Source organism: Marmota marmota, unplaced genomic scaffold (assembly GCF_001458135.2).
Source record: "Marmota marmota marmota unplaced genomic scaffold, marMar, whole genome shotgun sequence".
Lineage (NCBI taxonomy): Eukaryota > Metazoa > Chordata > Mammalia > Rodentia > Sciuridae > Marmota > Marmota marmota.
In genome coordinates this window covers 15,075,836-15,100,010 of record NW_026000075.1, presented here as the reverse complement: position 1 = coordinate 15,100,010, position 24,175 = coordinate 15,075,836, and the positions used below count along the sequence as shown (strand labels likewise).

General features: G+C 35.6%; 1 protein-coding gene across 2 annotated transcripts in view; it reads right to left on the bottom strand.

Annotated features, from left to right (window-relative positions):
• Positions 1-4,488: 4,488 nt before the first annotated feature.
• Zbbx (zinc finger B-box domain containing) overlaps positions 4,489-24,175 on the bottom strand; it is a 149,493-nt gene continuing 129,806 nt past the window's right edge. The window contains exons 19-20 of one of the 2 annotated variants that reach the window (XM_015494322.2): positions 19,397-19,538; positions 4,489-17,661 (exon numbers count right to left, since the gene is read on the bottom strand). In XM_015494322.2, coding sequence (XP_015349808.1) covers positions 17,538-17,661; positions 19,397-19,538 — 266 coding nt within the window. In that variant the 3' untranslated portion in view covers positions 4,489-17,537. The remainder of the gene's footprint in view (positions 17,662-19,396; positions 19,539-24,175) is intronic. The other variant, XM_048814366.1, reaches the window with a different exon arrangement.

Below are 24,175 nucleotides of genomic sequence, written 5' to 3'. Positions count from 1 at the left end.
AGAATTCAGCCCTGAGTACGGTGCTTGCGCGGCTGGCAGAAACTGCAGCGCTGTAACCCTGCGTCTCTATCCCAGCGCACACTGCAGACTTTCGCCGCGGGGCGATTTGCTGAATAAGCAGTTACCCTCCGTGCGACAAACCTCTCGCGTTTGAGTCCCCGTAGCCGATCCTCGTGCGATGGAAATCCTTCCTCCAGGTTCCGGAGCACCCCACTATTGCTGGAAATTCCTAACAAGATATCCTTTAGCCGTCCTGACTTGTCATACTCCCACACAGTGAAGCAGCACACGGGGGTAATGCACTCCCCTCGCCGCCATCTTCCCCCTCTTTTCTCTAATTTATTATTTCTTACATTATGTTCAACATTTCTGACTTCCTGTGTCCCTATGATTTTTTTACTGTCCATTGTTGAATTTCAGTGAATTTCCTTAGTCCTCTACCTGACTGAGAAGCAGTCTTCCCACTTTCTAAATCTTGAACTGGAGAGCTATTGGGGAGTGTGTCCTTCCTCTAATCCACCATATTCCCTCCTCATTTGCTCTTAAGTATAAAATCATTAGGACATGGTTAGAAACACAGTAGTTCCACTTGAAAAAAAAAATCAGTAAAGGAATAAAGAGGTAAATATATTTTTCTTCAAAGAGACATTCTAGAAAACCATAAACCAAACATCCCCAGGAAAGATTTTGTGTGAAAATTCCACGAGTTGAAAATTAGTTTTAGCTCTGACTCCAGATCCATGACTTGGGCCAGTCACTTAATCTCCCTGGCCCTGTAGTTTCCTTTATAAAAATCATTGAGTTGGGTTAAATTGATCTTTCAAGAAAACTCTACCTCTTAACTTTCTATTAACTGTGTTTTCTCCTCTGTCAGAAGTATGATTAATGAACAAACAGCCCTTATGACCCATTAGTTAGCTTGAAAATTCAAGCAAAATTTCTGGCTTAAAACCATTATTTTTTTTTTTTCTTGGTCCAAGTTCAAATATTTGCAGTCCTTGGGAATTCATAATTTCTTAGCTGTGTTCTTGCTACTTGTGTTCTTACCCAGCCCCCAAATCCAACTTGTATGTCCTTATTGCTTCAAATATAACTTGTGTGGTATCAAAAAAGAATGATTTCTCCATCATAGCTAGCTATTCCAACTTTTCCTTTTTGAAATATTTTTTTAAAAATTAGCAATATATGAGAATGGAATGACTGGAGACTTCCCTGCCTCAAGCACTTTAACCTTATCCAATAGCTCAGGTTGATCTGCTTGGCAGACATGCCAAGAGGAGAGAACATAGCGGGTGGGAAACAAGATATTAGTAGGCTCAAATGAATGGCAATTAGCAGTCCATTATCCCCACATCAGGGCTAGATTGGTTTCTGAATAAGCTTCTGAATTAACCAGCCATCACATTCCAATGCATATCAATTAAAGACATTTTACTGTTTGATTTTCAGAGCTCTTACAAGTAAATTGATTTATATTTGCTTAATTCCATGTATTTTTGATAAATTGACATGCTAAAGACTTTGTTGTTCTCCAGACATGATAGAAAGCCTTTCTGGATCATACCAAGCCACAAAAGAAAGCAGTATGAATTTCATATTAATCTAATTTCATAGTTAATAATAACAAGTTAAAATCATCATTCAAATGACGAGAGTAGGCAGATTTAACTCTGGCAAAAATATATTTTGGAAATATCTTGGCATAAATTAAAACATGGAATCATATGAAATATTTCTTTTCATGTTTGTCCCTTATCCCAGTCCTTTAATGGCTGCATCATCTCCCAGTTTGGCATAAACCTTGAGTATCATCTTCCATATCCAAGTTGTTGTCAGCCCAATCTAATATCTTTTTTCTACCCACCGTCAGAGATATGATGTCCTCCACAAACTTGCCTCCCATTACTACACACTCCCCAAACAATCGTCATCCAAATGACAGCCTTCATGATGTGTCTGGTTTCAAGAAGACTCCTTGTGGAAAACAGCATGGTTCTTCCATAATTGCAAGTGAGCAAGAAAAATAGAAGGAGTATATATTGATATGAAATAGACACAAAGAAACACAAGAGGCAGTAAACCCCAGGAAATTGGGGAAACTCTGGAATCTCATAAAAATAAGCCAAGTTTAGCCAAGTATCAGAAGAAAAGGGGGTCCCAGTTTAAAGATAAGTTTTATGTTGGGATGTGATTACTGCTGCTCCCATTATTGCTTGCTTTCCTCTCTACTGCTTCTACCATAACTTCTTGATTTTTTTTTAATGCCTGATGCATTTTAAGTGATTTGCAAAGTGATATGGAAATAGTTTATCTTGTTTGCATCATCCTCACAAATGTTAGCAATAAATATTCCTATTTTGACATTAAAGAATATGAGACAAGAAAATGGCTCTAAAACATCCCTATGTCCAGCTCATACCCAGACCTTGAAGGCACTTGCTGATAGGCTCTTATTTGTTTTGTAGTCGATGAAATGCACAGACTAAGCCCTTCATAAATGGTGCACAGAACAGATATTAATCTGATTAGGACCAAAATCATTCTACTGGCCAGCAAGACTGTTTTACTAATGTAAGGAGGTACAGAATATCTGCCATGCATTTTCCTACTCAAACTACTGCCTCAGTTGAAAACCAGAGTCATCAAGGCCACTGGTACCCTGAAAAGACTTAAAACCTATGCACATTTAGTCATTCTTTTATGCTACCATGGCATTCCTTCAGCTGGGATCTTTCTCAGGTGATTGAGGATGTAAAAAGCTATCGGAGATTGCATGAGTACAAGTTTTTTTTAGTTTTTTTATTACCAGTACTAGGTATTCTTCTTGTAGCCTGAATTCAGTGAACAAGTTCTCAGTTGTCTGTGGGACATTGTTAAATTATAAGAAGATACCCAGGCAGATATAGAGCCTTCAAGAGGACATGTCAGTATACATGATGGATTTTGTCTCATATTTTTTTTCCTCAGTCCAGGACAAACCACCCAACCATAAATTGAGGATGTACTGGTAAACATAATGAAAAAACAGCTGGAGGGGCTCAGCCCTATTAGATGTCAATAATGGTAATGGTAAAAGTCACAATGATATCATGGCTTTTTCATTCAGTCTCTCATTTACCTTTTAGGTTCCAAATGCCTAGGATGTCCCAGGTACCATGCTAGACACAGATAATCAATAATTAAGAAAATACTTTCCTGTTCTCAGAGATTTTGTAGTCCAGTGTGTGTGAGAGAGGGAAAGAGTGACAATAAAACTGAAATGATAAATATTTCAAATTTAGTTTTATTGTCCTCGGCAGATTTTTCTAATAATTTGTAGAGGGATTACAGTGGTACATGCTAGATCTGCCAAATTGTCTTTACTGGTAAACTATAAGAGCATTCCTCTCCAGCTCTCCTTGGATCTTATGGGTCTCAGAAGATGATCTTTAGCACAACTCTCCAGATTAACTACTCCTTACCTAATAATGAGGAAATGAGCATGATGTTATCATTTGATTATTCCCAAGAATCCATGATAATTCCATTATCATCTGTAAGTTTATATGTATGCTGTATGTCCAGAACTAACCTGGTTCAGATACTGGACTTGCAGAAAGACATCTTACACTGAAAATCCAAGGGCATTTTCAGCAATATGACTCCAACTCTTGCATCATTATTATTATTGTCTAAATGTGTTTTTTTTATAATTCAAATACCAGGCTACCTTTTCAGCCTCATTTTCAACCACTCTCCTTACTACCATTTTGAGTGACATCATTCTTACATTCCTAAAGACTTCCAAGTGTATTATTGATGACATATGCTGTTCTTAATAAATTATTTTCTTCTTCACCTCATCCCCCTATTCAAATGACTAGTATCTTCTCAATTTCATATCTCTGCTTAAATATCACCTCTTCATGAAAGACTTTCTTGACTACCTGATTTAAAATATTTCCAGCAACCATACTTTATCTTTCTTTAAACAAAGAAATAAAAATGGAAGTGATATGTCACTTGTCAAAACTTTATGGACATAGCATGTGAATGGCCTTATTCTCATTCTGTGCTTTGTTAACCAATAATGTTAGAAATGAGAGAGACTTCAGCAGTCAACATCTTCGAGTGGTGATTTTATGGAGCCAAGCACACCCCAAAACCAGCAATGGAATATCCTACCAATTCTTTTGTCCACTAATTTCAGACAGACATTTGCTACTGCCATGTAAACCAGTCCATCCCAATACAATCTCAGAATCCTGCTTATTTCTTTTATATTTCTAACTACAATTACTATATTTTCCATAGTCAGACTATCCAACTAGAATGTAAGTTTCATGAGACGGACCCTGTATATGCCTGCACAGGGTCCAGTGATATTTTATATGATAAATAACATTTGATCAATGTAGGAATAAATCCAAGTCCTATACTAATATTGATTCTATTCAGTGGGAAGGAAGCCTGCAAATCCCCACTGATGAGGCTGGTTATGAAATATTTGTTAATTTCTCTACCTCTGGCTAGAGAGGGACCCCCCACCCCGAGAAAGGACAGAGAGCTACTTTTCTGCCTGATGTTCTCTACCTTTCCCAAAGCAGAGACCACTCTAACCCTATGGGTAGGCTGACTTATATACATATTCTGGGTCTCTCTTTGTCCCTCTTTGAGAAGACATTTACAATTCAGATATTCCTGAATCAAGTTCATCTTGGCCTTAATTCAATATCATCTTAGGTCTCATACAACAATTTTGAGATTTTATCATGTGTGGATTCCTTTAAAAGTCCGAACAAAGCCATGGCCTCTTTGCACAATACGAACTCACGTAAGTTTGGATTATCATGGGATTTATGAACTTCTTGATATTTATTCAGGGACTCATTTCTCCATATGTCAAATTCCTGGAGTTGAGAAATAGACATCAACCTAATTCTCTGTCAAAGCCTCCAGGTATCTCCTTGTTTCTGAGCCCTGTTTTGATACTCTGTACAGTACCTGATCTTATCTTAATGTGGCCTTACCTTGATCTTACCCTATTTACTGTCCTGATTAACTGGTGCATAGTAGGGGCTCTGCTAAGTCATCCTTAACATCTCTACTACAATATGTCACCTGTGGCCGCAGCACTTTCCTAGCCCATGACTGAATAACAACTCTGTCCCTGAGCCTTAGTGACTGATCCACTCAAGGGAATATGTTTTAGGTCTAGGTCCTAGGTACACTCACTCTGTACAGTTCCACCCCAAAAATATCTTCAAACACGTACTCTAAAAATAGAAAAATTCTCTAGTATTTATAATTCTTAAAATAAAGACTTTGAAATCTCACTTGTTCAGCTTCTTATAGCTATGAGGGAATGAAAATAGATTGCAGAATCACTTCAAACCTCTATGTGCTTCCTCTTGAATTTCTTTTCATCAGAAATCGAAGAGTTAAGTGCTTTTTAAATTGGTAAAAATACAGCATCAGAACAATGACTCAGCTCTGAGTCAAGCAGAGTGTTCCCAGCACAAAGTGCTGTGCAGTCTGTATTAGGTGTTTGTCATGCTGCTACTCTGAGCATGTGCAGAGTTCTATTCCACTCAATTAAAACAGCAATCACAAGAAGGGCCTATCTCACATTATAGTGGACTGGGGTCAGTGCTGTTCAAAAAATTTAAATGACAAATCTTTACTGGAGAAAAATATGACACCAAGAGTAGCAGGCAAGAGATGAAAATGACATTTCTGACTGCAACTTGGGTAGAAGTTGAGAACCCTGCTCCTTGACTCCTTCCACCCTAAAGGACCTTCTTGAAACCAGAGCCCTGTGGAGCATATAGTTTGAAAAGCTTTGACAAAACGTTTTTCTCTGTATTGAATTCTAAACAGCATATGACAATGCAGTAGATAAATGTCTCAGATACTGTTCAGATAATGCTTCCTATCTTCTATAACATCAGAAAGGAGGACAGCACATGACCCCATCATTCATTTTGCTAGAGGTTCCTGGTGATGTTTTGTTCCCCAGGAATTGCAGAAAGCAAATAAGCTCATTGCTGTTGTTTTGAATGACGTCCCCCTGCCATGTGTAGCTGAATTCAGCTTGTCCCTGTATATCAATGGAAGTCCCCTTTGCTCTTTTTACATCCTGTCATCACTACCTAAAATATAACTTGAAAAATGGACCTTTTTTTCTTTCCTGCCCCATTTAAGACAGAATATCAAATCTCTAGAGTTTAGAAGGATATACTGATCCCTGATGGCAAATCTTAAGATAACCTTAGCACATGGAAATTCAGAATCTTTTCTCTTTGGGCTAAAAACCGCCTGAATAACAACCAAATAATCATTAGTGAACTTGCAGATGAGAAAGAGCCAAAAGACAAGTGTCCCTGAACATTTGAGCTATTTCTGCCATGTAAGTTTTGACAGGAATGCTTTTCATCCCCACCCTACTATCTCAGTGGAGAAGACAAAATCCCATTCATTTTTAAGACCCACTTTGAACACTACTTCTCTGGTAAAGCTTTTCTTAACGCAAGTATCACAGAGATGAGGTCAATCTATATTCATTAGTGCATTTATTTATGTGACTACCCTCCCTATCAGACCACAAAGTCCTTGAGTCAGGATTCATATTTTATTCATTTATGCCCCAAAGCCTTCTTCAGGGCCTAGCACATAATGGATTGTCAAAAATGTTTATTAGGCAGCTAACAATGACTATTAGTATAAATGAAGTGTCTCATAAAATTATTGTGTGGGTAAGCATACTTAGGAAATCTGATAATCAAGTATTACCTGAGCCAACTGGAAGGACCCAAAGGCTGCAAGCTAGATTTAACCTTCTTAACAGCCACCTCTCAGCTGTCAACAAAACGATTCTTTCTTTTTGGGGGGGATAAAATGACCACCACAATGCTAACAGTGTAAAAATTATCACAAATCTAGATTCTGCTTTTGATAATTTAGGGAAACAAAATTTATTGGATACATACAAGGCTCAAGGCAATGTAAAAATTATTTTTATTTTTAATGAAATACATTTTAAAGAATAAGACTATGAATAACATTTAATAAAGCTCTATTCAGATATTTTATTAAGAAAACCCTAAGTTCATTCCTAGCACCTAAATTGAGTTCTACTCTTTAAATCAGTAGTAAATTTTGTTTTGAAAGCTCATTGCAGTGGGAAATAAACATCACACATGGACAAGTATAGAATCTGGAACCAGACTTCCTATATTTATAATCTACCATCTCTGCTTACTGACTTGGTAACATTGGAACATTATTTAACAATTTTCAGCCTCAATTTCTTCATATGTAATATGGGAACTAATAGTTGTATCTTTCTTATGGAGTTGTTGTGAGGTTCATGAGAAATGCTAACATGTTGTAGCTGCTTAGTATAGGTTATGAAGTTACTGAGGAAAGCTTGTCTGTAAACTTTTCTCTCTACAGATCTTTGCAAAGAAAAAAAATTTTCTTTATTAAGAGAATAGTTACTAAACATCTTCTCTGTGCCAGACACACACTGGTACATACTCATGAACAAGAAAGCCTGACCCATCAAGAACTTAATATTCACTGAGAATGTAGCTCAGGGGTCATGGACTTGCCTTGCATGCATGAGATCTGGGATTCCATCCCCAGTACCGTAAAAGAAAAAGATTATATTCTAGTGGAGGACACTCATCCTACAGGAAATGTTTTCTGAAGTAATATGGTTAAAAAAATAACACAATACAGAGAAAAATGATTCCTTAATACATAGTGGCATGTGAAGAACTCTGAAAAATATTTAAGATCTGAACAATGTAAAGGAGAATCCATGCAAGGATCTAGGGGGACAATATTAAAGAAAGAAGAGTGAATATGAAGTTCCTGAAAATTAGAAACATCATAAATTTAAGCAACATAAACTAGACCATTGAGTTCAGAGAAGGGTGAGTTTAGATGAGTTTAGATTAGAGAGGATGAGACCCCAGAGTTTGTAGGGACTTGATCATGTAGGACCTTGGTGGCCACTGGGAAAAAGTTAGCTTCAATTCTAAGAATAATGCAACGTTATTTCCCACTGCAATGAGCTTTCAAAAAAATTTACTACTGATTTAAGGAGTAGATCTAAATTTTGGTGCTAGGAATGAACTTAGGGTTTTCTTAATAAAATATCTGAATAGAGCTTTATTAGATGTTATTCATAGTCTTATTTTTAAAAATGTATTTCATTAAAAAATAAATAATTTTTACATTGCCTTGAGCCTTGTTAGCAGTAGGGAGGAATGTGAGCTAATGTTTAGTTGATAATTCGGGGTGTTTTATAAAGATGTTGGGTCAGGAATGAAATGATTTACATGGGAGTGATGGAGGCATATTTTAAGACTGAGTTAAAGACTCACTAATGCATGTGAGAAAATGAGATAATTCCTAGATTTCTTGGCCTGAACAATTATATGAATAACATTGTTATTTAACAAATGAGAAGCCAATTCGAGAATGAAAATCTCAATTGTTTTGAAAATCCAAAGTTCAGTAGTGATGTTTAAGGTAAAATTATGCATTTGGGGTTGGGTAGGAGCATCTAGAGAGAACTTAGATATATATAAAGGGCAAAGACTCTGCTGTAAGCATACCAAAATTCCAGGGCTGGTGAAATAAGAACTTTCAGACAACACTGTAAGGGAGCAATAAAGTGAGTGAAAAGGAAATCATGAGAACATAGTGCCCTAATGAAATATGAAGCACAGTTTCAAAGATAACAGGTCAATGAGATCAAATGATGCTGAGAGCCTTTGATGATGTCATAGAAATTTGGAGGTCATTGTTGACAGGAACATTACAATCAAGTGGTTGGAACAAGAGCCTAATTTGAATGGATCCAAGAGAACTCAGAAGATGAGAGAACAAAAATATGCAGAGGAATTTACTGAGGAATTTTACTAGTAAAGGAGAAAAAAAAAAGATTGTGAGAAGAACATAAAGAGGATGCGGACTCAGAAAAGCTATTTTGTGCAAGTTATGGCTGCATGCTGTCCCTTCTCTAAGAAGGATATTTTAGACTGAACATTAGTAGGAATTATGTTTGCTTTATAAATGAATCACCCCAAATCTGTGAGGCATATTCTAAAGTGTAGTCCTTCCAAGAAAGGATGTTTAACCTGAATTTAAACTTTGTACAGTTGAGATTCTTTAACAAAAAATTGTAAAACACTTTTCTTCTTCTGAGATAACACTTGTGACTGGTGTTGTAGAATAAAGTAAAATAACATCTCCTGATTTAATTTTAATAATAAAGGCATTTTCTACATTACAGATAAATACCATATAATGAAAAATTTGCCATGAGGTATAATTATAGTCTCTCATTCTTCTTCATACAAGAAAATAAAATTTCATTCATTCAAAGTTGTTTCGGTGAATCAAATACTTTAAAGCATGAAATGATAGAATATATTTTTAGAAATATTGACAATTAAGTTGAAGACTGCCTTTTTACTAGTTTTATGTCAAAACTGTCTTTTATATAACAGTGCAATGAACTGTGTTTTACTAATACCAACTAAATGTGTTTTTAATGATGTTATAATAAACCTAAAATCTTGAAAGGAGTGATGCTGTCAAAGCATAATTGCTTCAAACTTGGAAAATAAAGCATTTATCCCCAGCACAATGTTTATTTGCAGATAAATGGCTTGTTTTCACCTTGGCATTTATCTGATAGCAGGAGGAGACACATCCTTGGTAAAAGTTCTACTATCATTATCTCTGACTTTAATCACAAGCATCTGCTTGGGGTTTAGTTCTTCCTCTATAAAGAAGAAAATGGGGCTATTTCAAGAATCAATAAAAGGGAATCTGTGTGAGACAGGCTTGAGCTCCCCCCAGAATCATCTGGCCCTGCATACCAGACTAGCTGAGGGAAGGCACCTGCTACATTTGTAATGTCACCCGGGAAAGTCTGCTGGGACCTCCACAGAGTACTGCCCAGAGGGCAATTCAGTGTGAAATTTCACTTCATAGCTTGTCAAGTAGATCAGTCCTGGAAATGAAGAAATGTCTATGATGAGGACATAGAGAACAAAATTAAAATGAAGCTTCAGGTTACTGATTTGCAGCTATGGCTCTTTGAGAATGGAGTGAAATTGACACCTGAATCCTGTGTGAGAAGTTGGCCTTGACCAGATCTATTAACACTGCCGTCGTCTTAGGCTGATGAGATTACATTGAGACAAGAGGTACTATCTAAACAATTATGACACAGACAGAATAAGACTGACTCGTTGCCATCATTTAATACCTGTTTCCCCATGACCCTCCTCCTTACATCCTCATGTTACTCAGAAATCTCTCCTGAAAACCTCCACCTTTGATATTGAATGACTTCCCAGAAAATCCTTTAAGAGACACTTATGGCTTATCAAAACCATTTCACTTTTTCAAGACTGTCTTAACTCATAATTCTCGGCTTTTTATGTTGTAGAGGCCATGTTTCTCCCCTCCCTCTGCCATGGTCTGGCAACAATTTGGATTTAACCAACTTTGGGTTCTTAGACTACCATATTGTCTTAGTTTGAAAACACCCAAGCCTCACCAATACAACTTCTCCCTTTGGATTACGAATTGAAAAACTGATTCAGCAGATTAAGTAGCTATCTTAGAGGAGCTATAAAGTAGAGTGAGAGAACTGAATGTACCCAGATAAGTTAAATCCTTGAGCATGAGCAGAAAGCAAGAGTAAGTATAAGAAGCCTGTCAGTTGAGAAAAATACAGCTACCTGACCAAGAAAAGTGCTGGTGAGCATCTATGATCACCCCAAGGGAGAACTGACTCAGGTTCCAGCTTGAAACCAACTTTTTAATAGTTCTTATTCTTAGATTTTCAGAGACTTTTATTTATTGCTAAAATAAATTGATTTTACTCTCAATATCTTGAGTAATACACACACACACACACACACACATATTTGAAGAAAAAAATCTAACTTGAAGTCAGTGAAGTGATATAGGCACTTAGTGATATTTGAATGGATTTCAGTGAAGAACTATTTTCTACCCATGGTCCTCTAGAGTCTGGTTTTATAGCAGAAGGATATAAATTCAGCCGCATATCTTAAAACTTGTGACAACATAAATCCCAGATGATCACCATGAGATTGGGGCCCAGAGATCTTCAAAAAGCTCTAACCATGGATCTCAAAATTTGGGATTCATAGTCTTTCTTCAATCTTACTTATAATTCTTTATATAAAATATATCCCAGCAAACACATATTTGTTGAACAATTTGGTTGTTCTTAATTATCCTCTCCAAATCAAGATAGCCTATCCCCCCCAGAACTCAGTTTGAACACAATCTTATTGTACATATATATTGAATGTAAAGGATTTAAATCTTGCTCCATGGGAACAAAGTAGTGAGACTTTTATCTGTGGGACCACCTCAAATCTTTGGCTCTAGTGTACTAAATTCCAACATAGGATTTTCTTTTACATATTATTTTAAATTTGTGAAATTTATGATATCATAGTTTTCTGAACTCCTAATATTAGAACATTCATTTGAAACAATATTTCAGATCATAGCATTTTAGCACAGTGCATTGCAAATCTTTGCCAAAGCAGATTGGATTTGGGCATTAGCCCAAAGTCTGAACTTTAAAGAGATGTGGAATGTGTTTCAAGAAGTCCTAAGGTGAAAACTTGAAGCTGAATAATGATGAGCTCTCTGTTTGTGTATAGTATGCCTTTGCGGAGGCATAAAAACATGAACTATAGGTATGGATTACGTAAGAAATTGAATTATTTAAGTATTGTAGTGCCTCCAAATGTGACTTATTTAAATCTCCAAATATTGGTTTCTACCACTTATTACAAACATTAGCTACAAAATCCATATATGAAGAAAACAATCAACTGTAGGTCAGTAATGAGGATAATATTAGAGAATTTTTAAAAATTAAAAAAAAACACAGTTGCCTTCTGTGTTCTCTCTTCTCATCTTCCCTCTGAACACAACCCTAATTTTATCAGGGCAGCAATGTACCCACATATTCAACCACATTTCTGATTCTCTTGCATCTAAATATGGCTATGTTCTGGCTGAAATATGCAAGCAGAAATGTTAAGTAAGACTTGCAGGAAGAGAAGCCTCAGTGAGGAAGATGCCTAATTGGTTCTTTCATTTCTCCCTTCTAAAAGCTGGATCTCAGATTATGATGGCTAGACACCTCTAACCAACTGGGATGGTGAGGTGACCTTGAGGGTGGAACAGGATAGTTCCAGGTAGTTGCCTTAGTAGCCTCTGACTGCCTACCAGACACCATTTCCATAAATGGAAAATAAACTTATTTTATTACACTTTTACTGGGTGTTTTTAAATAAAATTAAACCAAATCCTACCTGATTCAATAGCCTAACCTAAGAGATATTCTTCTAGGGCTATGACATAGGTAGTCAGAGTAGAAAATAAATGCCCTGAATACTTCTAAAAAATAAAACCTGTATCTTCATCTCCTGCCTGTGTTTCCAGGTCTTCTTTTTAAAGTACAGATCTATTTGGGAACACCATTATCATTTGAGTGAACAACAAAATAACATCTTATAAAAACAGACAAGTAAGTGAAAAAGGTGAAATTATATAAAAATTTACCGCAAAACATTTCCTTCACATTTATGTTGACTATATAAGGTTTAATTAATTGTAAAATAGGGATGAAGACTAATTCCTCCTTTGGAAATCGTTATAAACATTTGTATCTGGAATAAGTGTATTTTTTTTCTGGATAGAAAACAATACACATATTGCTTCCTTGTAGCAGAAGAGCAAAAAGACTCCTTTCAAAACTATGTCTCTATTACTGTTACTGTGTTCTATATGCATTTGAAGAAGAAACATTATCAATCAATTAATTCTTCACATTTTAAACATAACTGTCACCTTATGGAGAATGCTGAGAATATCTTCTCCTTTGCCTTAAATATGGAAGGCACTTGTGTTAAAAGAGGAGGATCTTTATTTCCTGAGAGTTCATCTATGCCTGCTGGTTATTCCCCAGCTCAAATCATAATCTTGTTTGCAACATCATAATCATTTACCCAGTGAACAATCAGGGTGTCACTAACAAAGAATTATGACTTTAGGTAGGGGATAAACTACAGGCACAGATGAACTCAAAGGAAATAAACACTGTTTTCATGCAAATGTGGCTAGTAATAAATAACTAGGGATAAAAATTATGATGAAACAGAATATCCTATAAAAACAGATTTGGGAATGTATAAATAGTATGTTTTGACTTTTCTCTGGAAGTATGATGTAAAGAATGTTTATAAAGTGTTAGAAAAATTTTAGTATTTAAAAGCTTATAATATATACTGTAGAAGAAAGTTATGGGTGTATGTATCAATGTTTCAGAAATAATTTCAATAGAACAATTTTAAGTATCTAGCTTTTAATGTAAACACTGGCACTATGCATCATTCAGTCTAATTATTCAGTTCACTGAGAGAGCACTTCCCATTTTTGATGTTCAGTGGGCTTTGTCCATTATTTATGTCTATGTGACCCTAAATTCACATACCAATCCACCCTTAATTCATCCATATACTCAAAAATTATGGCATAAACTCATGAAAAGTGATAATAATTAGCATGGCACAGCCTTTTCTGGCTCCAACGTGTTTTTGCATTCCTAACTTCATCTTATTCTCACAAAATGAATAGCAACCTGAGATAGATCCCACATTTCTCTCACTATATATATGATATTGTCTCCCTTGGCAAAGTTGGGGACTGAAAAGGCTTATCACTTGAATCCTGCAAATTCATTCACCTTCTAATCTGAGTTAGGCATTGGGTGGGGCTATGCACAGTGGTGAACTAAATGGACACAGTAGTGCTATATTGAAATTTTTAATGTAGTCATAATATCTTGAAAAGCACACAACTGTATTGATAAGTGATAAAGAAAGAATAAAAGTACAAGGGAAATCAGTTTGCATAGAGATTAGAGAAAGTTCTTTTACAAGGTATATTTTGAAACCTAAAAGATCAGAAATAGCAAGTGTCAAAACCTGGATGACATGAGCATTGTTTAAAATCTTTCCAAAAACTGAATCAGAGACAGAAGGAACTGCTTTTTCTGAATCAGTGCAGCGTTTAAAATATCTGAGTGTCTTATTACAGAGGTTAAGTCATTTTTAAACACTTATTCATTGAAGAATGCTGTCTGTGAACCTCACATATCTGGTACATTGTGAAACAATCTTAAGGGCATCAGGAAAAAACTGACCTGTGTTGCGTCCCCTAGAGTGCAGTAGACGTGAATGGCTTCAATGGATATCAAACACTATACTCAAACCACCAAATACAACATAATAACATTTGTCTCCATTGTATGGATATACATAGCTGTAAAATTATGGAATTTAATATGGCTAATAGAAAATTAGGAGAATCTGGGTTCAAACTTCCAAATATCAACATATTTATAAATTCATGTAGTTATATAATAGTTTTTACAGGTCCACTGTATTAACTACAGTATTAGAAATATGGTTAGCGTTCTTCTGGAATATCAATCTCTCTTTCAGTTCCATAGTCAGAGTTAGGTGTAGGCCTTTAACAGCAATTTTAAGCTCAAACTCCAAAATGAGAGAACACATCGAAGCTGCTTCAGGCAAAGGCTCTAATCTTATTTAGTTTTTAATTCCTCATTAGACTAATAGCAATGGAATTAAGGAACTTTCCTAAATGTGTGGTTATGGGAATCAAACAAAAGGAGAGGAAGTCTGCTCTCTTCTCTGCCATAGAGGACCCTCATGTATAATTTCAATATTGTATTGGAAGTTAAATTAGAAAGTCTGTATGGCACTTTTCTTACCTCAGATTTTGGCCAGAGATGCATTAATGCTGATTAATCATCAGCTTAATATTCATTTCAACATTCTTATATTGTAAAAGATAGTGACATCATATAAAATCTTCTGAGCCAGTTCATAAAAGGTAGAAGCTGTGGCTGAATACATAGAAGGAATCATAGTGGTCCAATTGTTCTCTAACAAAAATAAGACAACACTTCCTTCACATTGAGAAAAGCACTTGAGTTTTACAAATGGCATTTCAAGGAACAATTTGCTCCTTCTTGAGAAAAGAAACAAAGGTTGTCTCAGAGCAACCGAGAAGTCAAGAAATTTAAAACCTGAGCAGATACAGTAAAAGGAAAAAAAAAAAAAAACACTTTTCCTATATTAAAAGATGAACATTCAACCCCCTTTAACCACAGATACTGAAACTCAGAGAGCCAGCAGCCTCGGGATGAGATGCCAGGAGGGCTTTTCATACAGGTGGTGAAGATTCAAGAGTGACTCACTGTTGTGTCTAGGGGATTGTGATAGAGGAAGTGTCATGAGGAAAGTAAAAGTTACTTTAGGAGTCACAGTCTTTCTGAAGACACTTGTTTTTTGCAACATTTTATTCTAACAATATGACTAGCTTGCTTTTGCTTATTATCCACTTATATCATGTTCAATAAAGGGGACTGTTATAGTAAAAGACATAGAAACAGCTGTAAGTCTCATCATTGTCTAACCTGTCAGTAAGTGATAGGTTCAGGTTCCAGTGCAATTTATTGATGCCATGAGAAAAGTATCAAAGATAAATTTTCACGAACGGTCATCTGTCTTGTATAATGGGTTACTGCTCAGAAACACATAGATGACAAAAAGAGTTTGAACCCTGAGACATGGCTGTTTTGGTGAAAGTACACAGCCAGCCTTCAGAATATTTTTTCTGATGTCAACAAATTTCACAAGGGAAAACTATCTTAAAATGGCCCAAGGTTACAACCACAAAATTATCCCACATGAATTCTCTTGTGCTTTTTTGTTCTTCCTTAAGTGAAACCTGAACCCCACCCTCTGCTACTCAGCATGACCAATAAAACGCTTCCGATGGGTTAATTTCCTTTGACTATGTTATGCTTTGCATAGGTGGTATACCCCCAAACTCCTACATTAATGCAGTTATATTCAGAAGTGAAATGATTGGATTGGGAGTGCTGTAATCTAATCAGGTTGTTCCAGTATGAACTGACTGACTGGTAGGTAACTGTAGGCAGATGAGGTCTGGCTGGAGGAGGTGGGTCACTAAGGACATGCCCTAGAAGACTGCATCTGCCCTGTACCCGCTTCTCCCTCCCCTCTCTGCTTCTTGAACCTGCCATGAACTGAGCTGCTTTCCTCTGCTGGACCCTTCTGTAGTGATGTGCTGCCTCGGCTTGGACCCAGAGCAATGAAGCTGGCCATGTATGAACTGAGACTTCTGAAACCATGAGTCCTGAATAAGCTTTTCCTCCTCTAAATTTTTATGGTTGGATATTTTGCTTACAGTTATATAAAACCTGACTTCTGGAGGTCCTTCAGACTGCCTAGATTAGCATTCTCCACACAAAGAACCTGCAGTGAATTTGTGTGGGTAAGGGGTATTATGGAGAAAGAGAGATCCATTCTAAGAAATTGGCTCACACAGTTAAGGCACTAGCAAGTCCTAAATTTGTAAGGCAGGATGTCAGGCTAAAGATCCAGAGGAGAAATGTTGTTGCATCTCTTTGCCCAAAGGCAAAGTGAAGGCAGAATTCCCTAAACTTCAGAGTATCTCAGGTGTTTCACATATTCATACAATGTTTGAATAAAGCTCATCCACATTGTGGAGAACAATCAGTTTTAATCAATGTCTACTTATATGTTAATCTCATCCAAAAAAAAATCTTTACAGAAACATCTACGATAATGTTTGAACAAAAAAAATAAAAAAATAATATAGCCCATATATTAACTGGGCTAGTTTAGTACCATAAACTAGCCCAGTTAATATATGAAACTAACCATAACATTGGCCTTACCCAAATAAGATGCTTTAGGGTGTTTTCAGTGATTTACTAGGAAAAAAAAAAGTATGACAAATATGTCAGCTTTATTTTGTGTCTTTTTTTTCTTTTTTTCTCTCTTTTTTTTTAAACTTTTTTCCCTCCTAGCATCAATTTTTGAAGCTACCAGACTTCTATAAATGTCAAAAATACTCAAGGGGGAAAAAAGGCACTGCAATTACAGGCTCAATTGATGACCTTGACTACTATGGCATGATTATCAAATGTACTCTATTTTTAATGACAATTACTTAAAATTTAACTGAATATTTAAATATTACTTTAAACATAATAAAAATATTTAAATATTACCTTAAATATAAACCTACCTGTCGTATGGTAAATTTTATAGACATAATTATCACTATTATTTCTTAAAATTTACCAAATTTTACTAATATAATCTGCAATAGAGATTGGTATTTGACATATATCATTTGGGAGTAAAAGATTTTAAAGTTAAAACTTCACTAACTTTTATTAGTTTACAATCCTTGAAACATCAAAGACATTAATAATCAAAATCTTCAGCACCAGGACAGGTAATCAGGTAATCACTTAGTTGCTTTTTTTTTTTTTTTTTTTTTAGTTGTGTGCTTTATTCTGGGTAACAAATGGAAAAGTAATGAACAAATGACCATTAAATACTCTTTGACCACGGTAGTGTGATGACATGTTGCTTGTCAAGGAAATCTTCCTCCTCATCTGTACTGCTCTCAGAAAGTGGCAGCAAAGATTGCATTTCAGTATCTTTTCCATAAGAGCTGGAAATACATTAAAAGATCAATACACAATATACAGAACCTAGTTTCAACTTTCATTTATCTTCTGATCAATACTACATGTGTTGAAGTCATTGAAAGCAAGCAGATATGAGGGGATTGCATCAGATTGGGGCCATAATTTTCAATGTGCCCAATTTAGCAAGCCTTGCTTTAATGAGAAATTCTCATCAGTCTCCCTCTCCCAAGAAATGAAACCACAATGGAACCAAGGAGAGATAATTTTATGGTCTCTGGTTGTCTTTCATTGATGATTCAGAAAGCACCTCAGAAACTTGCAGAGCCTCAGGGCCATCATTAAGAACATTCATCATTACATTGGCTGCTTAATAGAATTCCAATGAATAGACTGCCAGATAAATCACCTCTTTTGTGTACAGTAAATTAGGACTATGTGGATAGCCAGTCAAGACATGCCGAAACCAAAATTAATGAAAGCAATTATATGTTAGTTTATTTGGTTGCATTTTATTGTGGGAGGGGCAGAGACTGACAGAAGCTTTAGCACATAGATGTATTAGGATTAGGATCAGCATATTGCATATATTTTGTTCCAAAGTTATCTAGATTTTCTCCTTATATATGCCTCCAAATAGGAAATACTTCCCCCTGTGATGGATACAACGGTTTTTATTATCATTATTATTATTTTCACGTCCAACACAGGCTAAACAGATCATAAACTCTGGCCAGTGAACCAGTACAGGAGCAACTGTGACAAAATGTTCACTTATCAAAGAAGAGAGAATATAAAGAAAAGGTAAAGACTTTTTCATAACATTCTTGATTTCAAAGAACTGCGTTTTTATGGTCCCCTTGTATTGTTAGTATTAAATGCCGTTTCTTTTATGAAATGATGGTGGGTGTACACATAGGTTTACTTTGCTTTAACGATCTTTTTAATGAAAAATAGTAACCTCAAATTGATCCTTTTATTTTAATGCAAGAGTGTAAAAAAATGCAAAAATCCAAGAACCAAGGTTCTTGATTTCCTCCTTGAGAAAGAGTAAACAACTTCGATAACCCTTTACTACAATTTTGAACTTCAAACCAATCAAAGAAGTTTTCAATTCAAAGGGACTTTTATTTTGTACTTATCTTAGTCTTTCTAAATGGAACAATGCTCCATTTCCAAAAATTCCAATATATCAATTATAGATTGATAAGATAAACTTCTTTTATGAAGAATTTGTTAGTGTAAACTATAGTCCTTATAAACTTATCACCATCACTTTTATTTCCTTATATGAGGAAATAAAGAAATGATACAAATAAAAACATTGTATCATTAATAATTTAGAATACATTTCAAGAAAGAAACTTAACAATGTTCTATTCTAAAAACTTTACTTCCATTAGGTAAGATTCTACTGATGCAAAATATTGAAATTTATGGAGTTAATTAACTTGGGTAGAACAATTTTTTTTTCAATATAAGAAATTGAAATGCTGAAGGATTACTAAATTCCAGATGTCTCTCCAATTTTATGATACACATTGTTCAGCAGAGAACTATCTTTTGACATGAAAGTAACAACTTTATAAGCCTTTTACTAAATCCTGATAAGAGCTCAGCAAAGGAAGCAAATATTTTACTAAGAATGGTCATATAAATTACACACATGAAGGCACTTTTTATTTATGAAGATAACAAGTTGGGGCTTGTCCAAATTTTACTACTTACTATATTTATATACAAATTGCAGTATTAACTTACCTTAATTCTTCAACTCCACAGGGATCCCACATCTGTGAGCTCTTTCCAAGGGATTCTGTGGAAGTCTGACTTATACTCAGAGAATGGTTGTTGAAGGCTGGTAACTCTTCTGAGGTTAGGCTGTAAAGCTTTTCTGAAGGATCTGAAATATTTTATTTCATGCATTGTCAACACATAAATTCAAGAAACAAATGCTCAGCATATGGTGCTGGAAGTTTACCCAGAATAAACTACAAGCAGAACAAAGAGGATCAGCACAGATTTTTAATCATCCCTCAGTTTTCTAATGTTTGTTAGCTGATGGAGTGTGAGGTAAGTTTAATCTGAGATTCCAAATAAGGGGATGTGGTTTTTGGGGGTGTGGCTCAGTGGCAGACCTTATTCTTAGAATGTGCCAGGCCTGGGTTCAATCCCTAGCACAAGTAACAAAGAGAAAAAAGAAAAGAAAACCAAATAAATTAGGGCAGGAGTATCAAGTCATCTTAATCCTATTGATTTTTTAAATGTATATTATGCTTATGAAATGTGTCAAATGTCCTATGAATTCACAAAATTTCATAAGAAATGATCTATAAAGTTGGAATACCGTGCAGCTCCTTGACTTGCCTGCGTGTTAGACACTTCATTATGAATTCTTTTCTTCTAAGAAATAAAAGCTTCACTCCACCTTCTAAATAAAATGTGAGCCTTGGCAAAGTTGCTCTTTTTTTTTTTTTTTTGCTTTTGTGCTTTGTTCGGGTAAATAACTATTTATATTTGAAGGAGACAAAGCCTTTTTATCAAGCTGGCTTATGATTCAGCTGAAGTATGGACAAATAGTACAAATTAAATAAATAAAATGTTTAAGCAAATATACCTTATATAAATTATCATAAATTCAAACATAGACATAAATACCAGTGCAATAAAAAGGCTTTAATACCTTTTCAACATTGATTAAGTTGTAAAAGCCATCTAACTTGTACATAAAGTTTTACTAAGTTGGCTTTTTAAAGCTATCAAAATTGCTAGGTGTTATTATTTTTCCTTCACTCTTACCAAAAAGCCAAGTGTTCACCCCTGATCAGAAGCCCTAACACCAAGCTACACACTTTCTACACTGGACTCAGCACATTTTCTTCCTTCCTTCCTTCTTCTCTATCTTTTCTTCATTCTTTGTTTTGTTTTGATTTTCTTTCTTTGTGGTAGGTAGTAACTCACAATTTTGAGCAAGCAGAGATTCTCCAAACTGAATGTAAATAAATTACATTGCTCTTGTTGAAAGACACAGCTCCATACATTTACAGATGGAAGGGTCCTTAAAATTATTCAACCCTGTGACTTTCAAATTGTGATACATGTTTAAATTCAGTAGGTTTAGGATGATGAAGTTCCTATCTCCACCATTATAGAAACAATCAGGACCGCTTTATTTGATCTAGTTAAAATTCTATATAATAATAATATTTGGGAAAAAATCCAAAAGATTCTTGTACTAAACATTTTGAAACAACCTGACTACTCACATCCTTACTTAGAGATTAGGAAAGTGGGGGCCCACAGAAAAGTGATAACCTATTGAAAGTCACACATGCATAGAGGAAGAGTTGGAACTAGATCTGTATTCTTTTAGGTCACCAACATTGTAAATCACTGTGTTCTAGAATCTAAGCTTTCAGTTTCAAGGTATTGTTTTTCTCTCCTGTTTCCCACAAGGTGAAACAAGAGAGTGCCCCAATGCATGTTTTTATGCTCCAATGAAGGGACTGCTCCCAAAAAAGAGCAATCAGTTCAGGTTTGGGAATAGGTAAAATTCTAAATCCCACAGTGAGGCTTGGTTCTAAGGAATTCCAGCACGACAGGTATTCAAACTCTATTAGATGTCTGAGTTCTAATTCAATGAGTATAGAGCTAATTCATATTGTGCAAATAGAAAGAGCCTGCCTTGTTGAATTATTAATTTTCAAAATTATGTTTTAGAATATCTTGTGAAGTTAACAGGAGCAAATTTGACATCACTTGATTTTAAGAAATGGAAACATCAAGACAGAGAAAATTAAAACTGTTTACAAAAACTCTATTACAAGTTGGTGTTAAACATATAAGTCGACTATACAAAAATATCAGTATCTTGATTGTTCTAATAGAGGGCCAACTAAGGCTGGATTGACATCTATACTGAAAAATTTACTTTAAGAATTCAGTTGATGGGGAATGGATTGACAGTAAACTTTTCCTATCTCTGATTCTTAGAAATCGCTTAATCACAATAATAAGCAACTAAACAAAAGAGGGAAATCTCAGTAAAGAGAGTTCCAGGGTGCATTTCTGAAACTCATTTAAAACACATAAAACTATGTTCCATAGGTAAGCACACATTCATCTGAATTTTAAAAAAGGAACATATAAGGACAAAAGGATCGAAAACAACTAAAAATTTTGAAGAATGGAAAACAATCAGGCTATTTCTTATCAAGGAACAAGAAAAAGAAGAAAAAATAACTCTCTTAAAATACTACACATCCCCATACCAATATTTACTAGGAGACAAGAACATGCACCCTATTACCTGTGAGTCCCATTCCTAGTGTGTCAGCCCCCATCTCTCGCCTTCCCTGACTATGTCTTGCCTTTATCTCTCCTTTTCTTATGCTTTCCGTATTTTCACCCCTTCACTTTCACTCTGTCCACACCATTTCCCTCTAATGTGGTTACAACCTTAATTTGAAGAGAGGATTTCACATTATTTTGGATCACTTTCCTGTGACACAGGGACAGATTGGCTGGGTTTGTACCTTGCCTCTGCTGCAAATGCACGGGAGACAATGTAAAGCTACCACATTGCCCTGAGCCTCAGGTACTGAACCTGAAAGAGACAAATTAAGCACCTGCCTCAACTGCTTCATGGAGCAGCTATTAAAGAACAGGTGACACGTGTAACATATAAAATTCACTAGTGGTTATTATTACTCATCCATATTCCCTTTACCATTTTTTTAATATGCCGATTTTCACTTGTGTGTGCACTCAATTTCTTTTCTGTAATTTAAAAATCACCCTAAAGCAATAAGACTGCCATTGTAGCTCATTATAATCTAGCTGTCTTCACAAGGGTTATCTGGCTTATTTGCTAACTAAAAATCTATTGGGTTTTACAGCTTAATATATTACTTGATGATCGACCTATGAACAGAGACCCCAGTGACTCAAAAAGCCATTGCTACCTTGCTTTATTTCATGGACAGAATGGCTACATCTGCTGGTATCAGGTAGATTCTTTTTATGTCTTCTTTAGGAATAAGTACTTTCCTCTCTTTAATTACTTGGTTCAGTTAACTACCTGCAACTTAGACAAACATAAAATTGCTGTGGGAATATAAGGTCCACAAATACTTAAACCATAACTCAGAATGAGTTTGAAACAAATGAATCATTTTTAACTATTAAAGAAGTAAATGTTATGAAGTATATCATTACCGATCCTTTTTCATAATGCACATTTTCTTATATTTTCCAAATTTCTTCAGTCCATCAGGTCCAAAAATTAACAAGGTGCCTTAGTAAATAAATTATACCGATAAGTTGAGCTCACTAAGGATGTGAACATAGTGTTATTTATACACTTGTGGAAGGGATAATAAATGGCATGAACTATACATTAACCATAATCCTCAAAGTAGCCCATAAGAAATCATAGTTTTTAAATGGAAACAGCTTTAAGAGTTGATTAAAATTTGTTGTATGGAGCGAGTACCACCTACTGGTTTCTTACGTAAGTCACCAGCTTTTTGAGAACTTACTGTGAATTAGGCACTGTGGAGATGGAGATACATTTTCCTAAACGTAATATTTCATATGTAATGTTGTTTGATCATCAATTTTTATTAAACACGACTTTTACACATATTTCATCCACTGAATCTGAGGTAAAGAGATAGTAAGAAAGCAATTTGCCCAATATCATGAAGCTAGCAAGTAATGGGATCAAGTCTGAAAACCAGATTTCCTGATCCTGAGCTGGGCTTTCAATCACCCTGGTTTACTGTCTCCAGTGTCTCGATTCATCAGGAAGTTGATCAGCAATGTGTAAGTATACACACACACACACACACACACACACACCTATGCTTACCCTAGCTACTTCTGAAATGGCTCTCTGAGAGCCATAACAATCTGAATTAAAAGAAATAGAAATAGATTATTAAATGTAGTTATTTTCTGTCTTTTATTCTCCCAGCTCCTTGGCACAATTGTTATTTCATAGAGCTTAGAAAAAGGAAGCGGATGTGTCCTAGAGCTGACAGAAAACAAGTTAGAAGGGCTGCTGCTCACAACAATGCAGCATTCACAGGGATGGAAACACATTCACATTTGCAGAAGGGTCAAAATGCGTAGCTGGGTATGTGTGAAGCCAGATGTCCTAAGGAGTTCTCCTAGACTGCTTCCTGGGTAGCGAAATGAAGGTGGAATTTTTCTGCACATTGATGCTAAACAGAGTACAAAGACCTTGTACAGAATCAGTGAATTTTCTAGAGTGAGGTTTCATCACACAGTAGCATCTGTCACCTCATTGAATGTTGGGTTGACTCAGCTAATGTGTCATCATTTCTTCCTCAGAGCTTCATTCAGGTGAACCTCTTCAAAAACTGTGTGCTCATCCAAAGTCAACTCCCCAATAGAAAGAAAGCCAGCCCTGGGTTTAGTGTGTGAGTGTGCTTGTGTAATACTGCTGGATATTAAGAAAATCTCTGGTGGGGGGCCCAGGCTGCTCTGGGTGTGCTTGCTTTCATATATAAAAAG